This window comes from Triticum aestivum, chromosome 1A (genome assembly GCF_018294505.1).
Source record: "Triticum aestivum cultivar Chinese Spring chromosome 1A, IWGSC CS RefSeq v2.1, whole genome shotgun sequence".
Taxonomy (NCBI): Eukaryota; Viridiplantae; Streptophyta; class Magnoliopsida; order Poales; family Poaceae; genus Triticum; species Triticum aestivum.
Window position 1 is genome coordinate 443,950,092 of NC_057794.1, and position 12,373 is coordinate 443,962,464.

Below are 12,373 nucleotides of genomic sequence, written 5' to 3' on the forward strand. Positions count from 1 at the left end.
TAAAGCCCTAACCACCCAAAGCCAAAGAGAGTTAGGCATCACTTAAGTCTTCTTGTCTGTGTGATCTAAAGACTTATTACACTTGAGGACTGTGAATCCTCCAGCCGGTTAGGCGTCGCGTTCTGAGCATCCAAGAGACATTGTGGATCGCCGATGAACGAAGTCTGTGAAGGTTTGGGAGTCTCCCTTGAAGACTTACCAGAGTGATTGGGCGAGGTCTGTGTGACCTTAGCTCAAGGGGAATACGGTGAGGACTGGGTGTCCTGAGCTGCGTGTTCAGGACTGGGTGTCTGGGACTGTGTGTCCTCAGGTTTAAATACCTAGCCGCCCTAACCAGACGTACAGTTGTCACAGCAACTGGAACTGGTCCAACAAATCATTATCTTCAACGAGTAACTGGTTTCATCCTTCCCTTCCCTTTACTTACTATTGGTCCTTGTGAAGTCATTGTATGATTGCACTATCTTTTGTCTTCACTGAGTGACTGCGTGTTCTGTTTGGCTTCATAATATCTTCCTACCTGATACTTACTACCTAGCTGCTATTAGTCATTGTGCTTTCACTTCATTGAATACTTGACTATGGTTTGCCTAGTGTAGTCTACCTTCCGCTGCATGGTAATAGGTTTATTTCTATCGTTTGTCTTCGAAACTTCCACGTTTTGAAGACTTTCATAAAAATCGCCTATTCACCCCCCTCTAGTCGATATAACGCACTTTCACACCGACTTGTGCATGTAATGCTGGGTCTGATAGTCATATGGAAATCCAACATATAAGATCCAAATCTCCGGGCCAAAAGTGGTGAGCCGCATGTTAAGCGCAACGTCATGAGGAACAAAAGAGATAATCGTGTGCTCATCCGCTTGCATCTCATCTAGTTCAAAGGTGGTTCCGACGACAGAGTCTCTAACTAGGGAGTCATCAAATCCAAAAATACCAATCCCTAGAGGATGATCTTCAACTTCAGTAGGGAAGAAGTGAGACTCATGAAGCAAACCTTGGATTGTATCTCTGAGCGCTTCTTTCTAATGTTGTGGGATGAACCTGTTGGCCTCAGCAATGGCCGGGAAGTCATGGCGCAAGGGAGGCACCGCTGACCACCATGTCCGATCGCACCTTCCGATCAGGCAGGCTGAGCTCCACCGTCATTCCTGGCGGCAGGTAGGGGACGATGTTGACGGGGAAGTTCGCCATTATTGGTGTGGGAGGGAGGAGCAAAGCATGCACAGAGGAAAGCACGCGTGGCGAGGCGGAATGCGTATCGGCAGGGGGTATGGACTGTTTGTTTAGCCAATTTTCTTTGCTGGAGTGCCACCCCTGGATACAGGATGAAGCCACGTGTCCAAGCAAGCCGCAATGAACGGTTGAGGATTGTTTGGGTGGAGTTGTGGGGCGCAAAGTAGGTGAAAGAGGTAATTGCTTGCTAGTAGAAGGAATCTGTGCAGCCCCCGATTTGACTAGACCAAAATCAATTAGCCCCCCATTTCCCAAGTTGGCCGTGGCAGAGCTGCCAGTAAATGGTAGGCAGGGTAATGATTCCATATCAATTAAAGGAGAAATAGGATCCTTTCCTTTGAATGATTTAGCAAAATGATTTATTACTCCAGATGAATGAATATCAGAAACCGTAACATGCTTGGGCTTCCAAAGATAGCGCTTGGCCTTAGGATTGAAGCAGGTATGCTTGGTATGGCCCAATAAGAGACATGCCTCACATTTGAGATAGGACGGGCACTGGGAAAAAAGATGGGAATGTGGTCCATAGATAGTACAGTCCCGCGAGAACAATGGCGGCCCAGGGCCCATATCGTGTTCAAAGGTGGGCCGAGCAGCACTCACCCGGCTAGCAGGTGGGGGACAGCAGCAACTATCTTTAAGACAGATTGAACAAATCTCGCCTGGGCATGCAGTAGCCAAATGGCCCAACAACTTACAAGAGGAGCACAAATTAAGCCTCCCATAAATGTAAACCGAGGGAGGGACCGATGTTGGAGACCATATGTTGGCAATATGTGCATCAGAAAATACCCAAAATGACGTTGGTCCAGAATATGGAAGAGCATAAAATTCGGAATATTGCTCCATGTAGTCTCCTTAAATTGACAACCTACAAATCTGTATTTATTAGGCCTTGGCTCATTAAACACATAATTCCCCGCAGTAAAGGGTGATTTGAAAGTCCCAAAGATGACGCCCGAAGACAAGGAATGTGTGTTAATGCCCGCAGTAAATGTCTGGCTATCTGTCTGCCCCGAAATAATCTGCTCCGGCAACAGAGCTACCGGCGTTGAGCCGTCCGGTGACGCGGCAAGGCTGGAAACCAGACCCTCCGTAGGAGGAAAGCCAAATTTAGATAAAATCAGACTTGAAGCTTTCAACACCTTATCTTGCTGCGAAGAGAACTTGTATTTAGACTTGATAGCAATAGGAGAACGAGCAGCCACCTCAGGTATGTGAGAATCAAGATGCCATGATGAATCCTTTGCCAAAATACCAGTATTGTTCTGACGGAAAAGACTGAAGTGGCATACAAAATCCGGCCAGACTCTGTCCTTAAGACCATAGATGAAATGCCCAACCTTATTGGACGCCACTGAGAAGCGAAATCTTCTACCATCAATATGTGCCACGTTAAGACCAGAAGGGAGGCCCCCAATACAGCATTGGAGGGCAATAGCAACCGAATCATCATTGAGAGGGAAGCTTGCCGATGAAAAGTGCACCACCAAGAAGAACTCTTTGTTCGAACCAGAAGGAGAGAAATGGACGGTAGAACCAAAACGACGACGCACCTGAGCTGCCACGACAAGGCCGGGGGAAAAATCCCAATGCAGAAGACCTTCCATGATCGTCTAGATCAACTAGATCAGAAATCTCCATGGCTGAGTGGTGTGTGGTGGAGGGCAGGTGGAAGGGAGGGGAGGGGAGGAGAGGAGAGGAGGTGGGAGGAGCCATCTTCACGAAACCCTATACCGCTCCGTCATATTGGGTATATTGTCATTTGTATAATTGGAAACATTGGCATTGATCAATCTAATAACATTGTCATTCGTCAACCTTTTAACATTGCCAGTTGTCAAATTTTGCAGCTAAAAATCACTAGTACTGTCTTATTTTGCAACTGAAATTCATTAAACATAGATTTCATTCATAAATTAGGCAGTCGTTCTTTATACATACAGTTTAACTTACAGCTAAGCCGAACAAACTTTTTCTCAATCGTTGCCAATCATGTACCAAATCACACATTTAGGAGAAATTAGTCATCTACTGGGCCACTTAAAAGAAAAACATTACAGTCCAGTGGCACCACTATAATTCTTGGTTTATACCGTTACATTATACCTTTTTTTAAGTGTATTACCGTGACATTATACCTTTCCACTTGCTGCACGGTTTACAGTTTCGACCATGCAAGTGACCAGATATAGCCACAAACATTTTTCCAAACAAGTATCAATTGCTTGCATCAAATAACTTTCTGTATAATTTGCACTAAGCAATCGGTGCTAGTCCAAGAAAATAGAAGGTCTTGTTCATATGTTCTTCCATTTCAATTCGACGAATTTGTTTCCACGGATCGCCAGAAGCAATCAGCAAGGAACAAGGATCCTAGCCCCCCAACCCCTAAATTCACAGGCACACACATATATACACAAGCAGAATTCGGGTAGAGGAAGCAGATCCTACATCAGGGGAGAGACCGGGCAGTAGGAGACTGAACCGTCCGAGAGGATCCCCACCTCAGCAGACTCTGGGGACGAAGCGCAGCGCGGCGACGCGGGCGGCGAGAAGCCCCGCGAGCCTCCGCACGGCAAACTGGGTGCAGTTGGAGAGCGCGATGAGGCACATGAGCTCGTAGATCACGCCGAGCGCCACCTCCGCCGCCGATCGGCGGGGCGTGGGGACGTCGGGCTCCGATGAGTCCCAGCCTTGACCAGATCCGGACCCGAAACCATGGTTCCACCCGCCGCCGCCGCCGCCGCCGCCGCCGCTCCCGCCACTTCCGGGTCCGAAAGGGCCCTCCCCGTCATCGCCGCCCGCGCCGGAGATGGTCTTGGAACGGCGGGTGCGCGCGCGACGGCGGCGGACGGTGGTAGAGGCGGAGGCGGAGGCGCGGCGGCTGATGGTGGTGGTAGCGGAGGAGGTGGCGTGGGGGCGGAGGAGCACCGGCTTGGCTGGCGGGGAAGAGCCGGCCGTGGCCGTGGCGGCTGAGATCTCCATGGTTGGTGGCTGGCGGGCTAGGGTTGTGTGTGGAGGAAGGCAGGCGATCCAGGGTGGGGGGGAACGTGGGCTCGCGGCTGCCGTGTGGGGTTTGGTTTTCACGTGTTGTGACTGCCAAGGCGACGCGCGGACACGGAAGGAGGAGGGCGCACGGCCGGTCGGTGCCGAGGGTTCGACACTTCCACTGCTTGGGATCAGGCTCACGATCGTTGACAGGGGTTCGTTCGCTGCGGTCCACGGAGGGGCGAACGGCCAAAATGCCCCGGCTGCTAACGTGCACAAGAACGCAATGTGTCACAATCTCTACCTAATTTTGTTTTATTTTATGGGGGACGTTAGGCGTCGGCCGGCGGATTTTTAAAAAATATCCGCCGGCTCGGCAACCGTTAGATCTAGTGTCAATCTATGACCCAGACGTGTTCTTACAATTGCAACAACCACGATGTTGCGAAAACTTTCGCAACAGATGTCATGTTACGGAAATTTTTACAACAAAGCTCATGTTGCAGAAATTTTTGCAACAGTGGTCCTGTTACATAATGTTTTTGCAATAGAGGTCCTGTTGTGAAAAGAAAATTCAAATTTTTTTTTGCAACATAGATCCTGTTGCAGAACCTCATTGTAACACAACATGGGTTGCAAAAAACACCTTGGGTGATAATTCACTGCAGCGAACACACAGCGCTTCTAAGCCAAGGAGATAAGACTAAGTGTGGCGTGAAGAAAGACGCATGGCGATTGGAACAGCGGTGGATGCGACCGAGTGATCCGCCGGTTGATTATTAGCATTTCCCTTATTTTATTCTTATTTTAGTAGAAGGAGACGTTTCTATTGACTACAAAGACGTATGTGACAACTTTGTCAATGTCAATATGATTAATAAGTTGTGTCGACTCAGTCTTTCCAAGGTCTTGTACAGATAGAATGTACATGCATGTGTTGTGTGTGTATGTATTTATGAGCGTCTATGTTTATATTGTATTAAAATAAATTAACAAAAAAATAAAGAGAGATATATTTTTCTGATTTTTCGGTTCGTCCAACCATGTATATAACGATTCGTCTGACCCCACAAAACTTTCGTCAGTGGCTATTCAAAGTGGTATTAAATTGTGTTACCTTCATCCTAAATTAATTTTCTTAGATTTTTAATATATGTGTTAGATACATCCATATCTAAAAAAATGAGTAATTTGAGACGAAGGGAGTACCAAACTAGCGATGCTTTTGTTCTATGGGTCAAATAGCAATTTTATCCAGGCCGCTTTCCGTCTGGCAGCCATGTCATAAGCAATGAAATCGCTAATTAAGAGTACTCATTCCAAACATAACTTTCATCTCCCCAGGTTGCGACAAGTGACTGGGAGTTTGCCTTTTTTTTGTAGATCCGTTTATTCAAAACGGTTTACCTCTTAAACCGTGCGTCCAAATCTTGAATTGTTTTCACCATTGGATTTCTCGCGTAGAGATCCTCAAAACTAGATCTCATGTTGTTAGGTTTTGACGAACTTTTTTTTCACAAAAAAAACGGACCAGAAGCATGTTTTTCTCTCTTTCCGGAAGCCATTTATGAGAGCACGACCATGCCTCTCGCGGAAGCAAAACCATGCCTCAAGCGAAAGCAAACTATACTCTTGCGGAAGAAAAAAAAAGAAAATATGTTTTTTTTCGTTTCCGAGAGACGCGGTTGTGCCTCTTGTGGAAGCAAAACCATGCCTCGTGCCTCTCGTGAAAAAAAGAAATCACATTTTTTCCCCATTTTCAAGAGGTACGGTTGTGCCTTTCGCGGAAGTAAAACCATGCCTCTCGTTGAAACAAAACCATGCCTCTCACGGAAAAGAAAAAGAATGTGTTTTCCCGTGTAATTTTTTTAAAAAAAAATTGGTCCAAAAGATAAGGAAGACCGTTGAAAACCGAAAAGCCGAAAAACCTGAGAAAACCCATCTAAAAAGGCAAAAACACGTGCGAAAAAAATCGAATGAAGCACCCAAAGCCTAACACATGACGGCGGCTGAGAGCGCGCCAACCCATCCTCAAGTGTCCCTTGGGAGGTCGGGAACGAGCACTCTTTAGTTAGTTTCTCCCTCATAGCAAATTAGAAATAAAAGTAGAAACGAGACCTCCTCGTCAGCGCCCTCTGCGCCGGTTACTGCTACTCGCGCCTGTGCAGAACGCATAGAGGGCCGGCCCAACAAACCTGATGAGGAGAAAAAAGTTAATCGGCTCGTAACCTCCGTAACCAAGACAACAACCACTACCCCAACTCATTCTATTGTCACTTTGGAGGGCAAAAACCGTATATGACCCTTTTTTAGTATTACATTAACATGTACTAGGATATATATATACCCAGCTTACTATGCGTATTATATTATGATAAAAGTGAAAAAGAATTAATAGAAAATAAAACGCGAACTTGAAGAAAGTTCACATATTTAAAAAGGTTCATACAAACTGAAAAAAAAATTATCGGTTTTGAAAAAGTTTGGAACTTTCCGAAAGCTCATCGATTTAGAAAAAAGGTTCATCGATTTTGAAAAAGTTCATAAATTTGAAAAGGGGTTAATCAATTTTAAAAATCATAAAATAGAAAAGTCCATCGATTTTGACACAAATTCATCAAATTTGCATAAGTTCAACGATTTTGAAAAAGAGTTCACAAATTACAAAAGTTCATCGAATTTTATAAAAGTTTGCCAATTTTTTAAAAAAGTTCATCAATTTTTTTTAAAATTTCTCAATTTTGAAAAAATAGTTCACAAATTCAAAAATAAATCATCAATTTTGGAGAAAGTTCATGAACTTGAAAATTTTCATCAATTTGAAAAAAAAACTTCATCAATTTTGAAAAAAATCACGAATTTGAAAAGGTTTGCCAATTTGAAAAAGTTTTATCAATTTTTCAAAAAAGTTCATGAATCTGAAAAAGGTTTATCAATTTTTCAAAAAGAATCACGAATTCAAAAAATGTTCATCGATTTTGAAAAAGGTCATAAATTTGGCAAAAGTTCATGGGTGTTGGGAAAAACTTTATCTATTTTTTAGAAACAAAATCGTTAATTTGTAAAAATAAAAAAGGTGACGAAGAAAAAAAGGAAAGAAAAGAAAAAGAATCAAAGGAAAAAGAGAGGGGAAAACATGTACCAAATCGCAGCAAGATGGTTATCGCGTCTTACATTGCCCTCGGATGTCGCGGGTTCAAATTACAACTCATCTCGTGTTTTTGCAGTTTTGAAACAGGAAAAAACTGAAACGGGACGGCCCATCGCGGTGGAGAGGGGTGTGCGCCCGTTTGCGGGATCTGAAGAAAAGGGCGCTGAAGGCGCCGAATAGCATTTGGCACTAGAAAACCAATCATTTTTTGCTTTTATGGTTTTCTTTAAACACGACTTGCCTCAAGCCAGCGGATGGCCCAGTTTCATACGTCACGTTGGGCCTCGGCATCGGCCTGCAAGTGAGCACCAGAACAACTCACTTTCTTAGAGTTAATGAATTTTGATTCTACCATAATTTTAAGTGTTGGATATGCATGTGGCTTGAAAATGGCATAGCTGATGCAAGAATTAACATAAATCATTCTATAAACATTGAGCAGAATGTAAGTCCAAGCCAATGCAATGTAGAACGCATGCCACCGCGGGAAAAAGGTACATTGAGCAAGTTGGCAACATCATATATCTTTGGATATGCAAATAAAGGCACATTTAAGCTTTTGATTGCATAGATATAAAATTAAGTAATAAATGCTCAAGAATATACAAAATCATAGTTTGGATGAAATGAACAATAAAGCAGTGGGTTAGCAGTAGGCTTGCTCTCCCTTTCACCTTGACCCTTTTCAAGTATACAATTTATTTTTCCTCAACGTGCTTGAAGGAAAACCATAGTTATCTTTGAAGGTTAAAAACACAACAACAACAACAACAACAACAACAACAACAACAACAAAGATGATGATGAAGAGGAAGAAGCAAAAAAGTTGTTCTTACCTATTTTTAGCTAACTTCCATTCTTGGAGATACTAAAATTACTACTGAAAACCTTAAGCATAGGAGCAAAAACCTAAAATTATAGCAACACAAATAAGAAAACAGTAAAAACTTTACCTATACAAAAAATTCTTCATCGTCGTTCTCTTCTACCTCTTCTACCGCAAGTCAACTAAAGTGTCTTTCTCACCAATGTTCAACATTTTATCGCACAACTTGGTTTTAGTCACATGCAGGAAGTCTTGCTTACTTTCTCAAGCCGCAATCAAAGAGCCTTTGGTGAGTTTCCATTTTACTTCACCGAAATAACCAAGATGTTTAACATCGTCAAGCTTTCCCACAAATAAAAGATTCAGCCTTATGTCGAGAAAATGCCTCACACCATCAGGCACCGACGCGCAACCTGTGTTTGTCTCAATTATTATAGAGCACTTGCCAACAATTGTTGTCGAACCATTGTTTGCCATCATCACTTGACCAGTAATGCCACTTTGTGGATGATGTAAAATAATCTTTGTGTGATGTGATATGAAAGGATGCACCTAAATTCACAACCAAACTCATGGCATCATCACGAACAAATACTATAACATTCTTCATCTTCAATGACAAAGTAGTCATCATCTGTTGCAGTCATGGCTGAACTATTTCACCCTTTTGCTCGGTTTCTTTGCATGTTTACCCTCTGCAAGCACTCTTTTTTGTATTTCCTACATTTTCTCGTATTGTATGAGATTGCGTAAATAAAGCAATTGAATTCTTTTCTCTGTTGTTACTTTAATCTTGTAACACCCCATATGTAATTTACCTTAATTGTATTCCAACTCTTGCCGTTTCCGGCACTAAGTTATTTTATTTCATCGTTGTTGGGTTTTTGCCTCCGTGTGTTTTGTCTTTGTCATGCATCTCATATCTGTTGGGGAACGTTGCAGAAAACAAAAAAAATTCCTACGTTTCACCAAGATCAATCTATGGAGTCAACTAGCAACGAGAGGAGAGTGCATCTACATACCCTTGTAGATCGCGAGTGGAAGTGTTCAAGAGAACGGGGATGATGGAGTCGTACTCGCTGTGATCCAAATCACCGATGACCAAGTGCCGAATGGACGACACCTCCGCGTTCAACACACGTACGGAGCGGATGACGTCTCCTCCTTCTTGATCCAGCAAGGGGGAAGGAGAGGTTGATGAAGATCCAGCAGCACGACGGCGTGGTGGTGGATGCAGCAGTGATCGCAGCAGGGCTTCGCCGAGCTTCTGCGAGAGGGAGAGGTGTAGCAGGGGAGAGGGAGGCGCCAAGACTTGAGGTGCAGCTGCCCTCCCTCCCCCCTTTATATAGGCCCCCTGGGGGGGTGGCCCTGGAGATGGGATCTCCCAAGGGGGCGGCGGCCAAGGGGGGTGGAGTGCCCCCCAAGGCAAGTGGAGGCGCCCCCCACCCTAGGGTATCCAACCCTAGGCGCAGGAGGGCCCAAGGGGGGGGGGCGCACCAGCCCACTATGGGCTGGTTCCCCTCCCCACTTCAGCCCATGGGTCCCTCCGGGATGGGTGGCCCCACCCGGTGGACCCCCGGGGCCCATCCAGTGGTCCCCGTACAATACCGGTGACCCCGAATCTTTCCCGATGGCCGAAACTACACTTCCTATATATAATTCTTCACCTCCGGACCATTCCGGAACTCCTCGTGACGTCCAAGATCTCATCCGGGACTCCGAACAACTTTCGGATTACTGCATACTCATATCTCTACAACCCTAGCGTCACCGAACCTTAAGTATGTAGACCCTACGGGTTCGGGAGACACGAAGACATGACCGAGACGGCTCTCCGGCCAATAACCAACAGCGGGATCTGGATACCCATGTTGGCTCCCACATGCTCCTCGATGATCTCATCGGATGAACCACGATGTCGAGGACTTAATCAATCCCGTATTCAATTCCCTTTGTCAATCAGTACGTTACTTGCCCGAGACTCGATCATCGGTATCCCAATACCTTGTTCAGTCTCGTTACCGGCAAGTCACTTTACTCGTACTGTAATGCATGATCTCGTGATCAACCACTTGATCACATTGAGCTCATTATGATGATGCATTACCGAGTGGGCCCAGAGATACCTCTCCGTCATACGGAGTGACAAATCCTAGTCTCGATTCATGCCAACCCAACAGACACTTTCGGAGACACCTGTAATGTACCTTTATAGTCACCCAGTTACGTTGTGACGTTTGGCACACCCAAAGCACTCCTACGGTATCCGGGAGTTGCACAATCTCATGGTCTAAGGAAATGATACTTGACATTCAGAAAAGCTACAACAAACGAACTACACGATCTTTGAGCTAAGCTTAGGATTGGGTCTTGTCCATCACATCATTCTCCTAATGATGTGATCCCGTTATCAATGACATCCCCATGTCCATAGCCAGGAAACCATGACTATCTGTTGATCAACGAGCTAGTCAACTAGAGGCTCACTAGGGACACATTGTGGTCTATGTATTCACACATGTATTACGATTTCCGGATAATACAATTATAGCATGAATAATAGACAATTATCATGAACAAGGAAATATAATAATCATTTTATTATTGCCTCTAGGGCATATTTCCAACAGTCTCCCACTTGCACTAGAGTCAATCATCTAGTTACATTGTGATGAATCGAACACCCATGGAATTCTGGTGTTGATCATGTTTTGCTCTAGGGAGATGTTTAGTCAACGGATCTGCTACATTCAGGTCCGTATGTACTTTACAAATTTCTATGTCTCCATTTTGAACACTTTCACGAATGGAGTTGAAGCGACGCTTGATATGCCTGGTCTTCCTGTGAAACCTGGGCTCCTTGGCAAGGGCAATAGCTCCAGTGTTGTCACAGAAGAGAGTCATCGGCCCCGACGCATTGGGTATGACTCCTAGGTCGGTTATGAACTCCTTCACCCAGACTGCTTCGTGTGCTGCCTCCGAGGCTGCCATGTACTCCGCCTCACATGTAGATCCCGCCACAACGCTTTGCTTGCAACTGCACCAGCTTACTGCCCCACCACTCAAAATATACACGTATCCGGTTTGTGACTTAGAGTCATCCAGATCTGTGTCGAAGCTAGCATCGACGTAACCCTTTACGACGAGCTCTTCGTCACCTCCATAAACGAGAAACATTTCCTTGGTCCTTTTCAGGTACTTCAGGATATTCTTGACCACTGACCAGTGTTCCATGCCGGGATTACTTTGGTACCTTGCTGCCAAACTCACAACAAGGTTTACATCAGGTCTGGTACACAACATAGCATACATGATAGACCCTATGGCCGAGGCATATGGGACGACACTCATCTTTTCTCTATCTTCTGCCGTGGTCGCGCATTGAGCCATGCTCAATCTTGTACCTTGCAATACAGGCAAGAACCCCTTCTTTGACTGATCCATTTTGAACTTCTTCAATATCTTGTCAAGGTACGTACTCTGTGAAAGACCAATGAGGCGTCTCGATCTATCTCTATAGATCTTGATGCCTAATATATAAGTACCTTCTCCAAGGTCCTTCATTGAAAAACACTTGTTCAAATAGGCCTTTATGCTTTCCAAGAATTCTATACCATTTCCCATCAACAGTATGTCATCCACATATAATATGAGAAATGCTACAGAGCTCCCACTCACTTTCTTGTAAATGCAGTCTTCTCCATAAGTCTGCATAAACCCAAACGCTTTGATCATCTCATCAAAGCGAATGTTCCAACTTCGAGATGCTTGTACCAGCCCATAAATCGAGCGTTGGAGCTTGCACACCTTGTCAGCATTCTTAGGATCGACAAAACCTTCCGGCTGCATCATATACAATTCTTCCTTAAGGAAACCATTAAGGAATGCCATTTTGACGTCCATTTGCCATATCTCATAATCATAGAATGAGGCAATTGCTAACATGATTCGGACGGACTTCAGCTTCGCTACGGGTGAGAAAGTCTCATCGTAGTCAACCCCTTGAACTTGTCGATAACCCTTAGCGACAAGCCGAGCTTTATAGATGGTCACATTACCATCCGCGTATGTCTTCTTCTTAAAGATCCATTTATTTTCTATGGCTCGCCGATGAACGGGCAAGTCAGTCAAAGTCCATACTTCGTTTTCATACATGGATCCTATCTC

General features: G+C 44.6%; 1 protein-coding gene across 1 annotated transcript; it reads right to left on the reverse strand.

Moving 5' to 3' along the window:
• Window positions 1-3,129: 3,129 nt before the first annotated feature.
• On the reverse strand, window positions 3,130-4,392 carry LOC123054958 (zinc finger protein ZIC 2-like). The gene has a single exon (XM_044478848.1). The coding sequence runs from the start codon at window positions 4,224-4,226 to the stop codon at window positions 3,747-3,749; it is 480 nt and encodes a 159-aa protein (XP_044334783.1). The 5' UTR covers window positions 4,227-4,392; the 3' UTR covers window positions 3,130-3,746.
• Between the last annotated feature and the right edge of the window lie 7,981 nt (window positions 4,393-12,373).

Excerpts from the sequence above, each read along its gene's own strand:
- LOC123054958 (XM_044478848.1), bottom strand. The coding sequence starts at position 4,226 with ATGGAGATCTCAGCCGCCACGGCCACGGCCGGCTCTTCCCCGCCAGCC.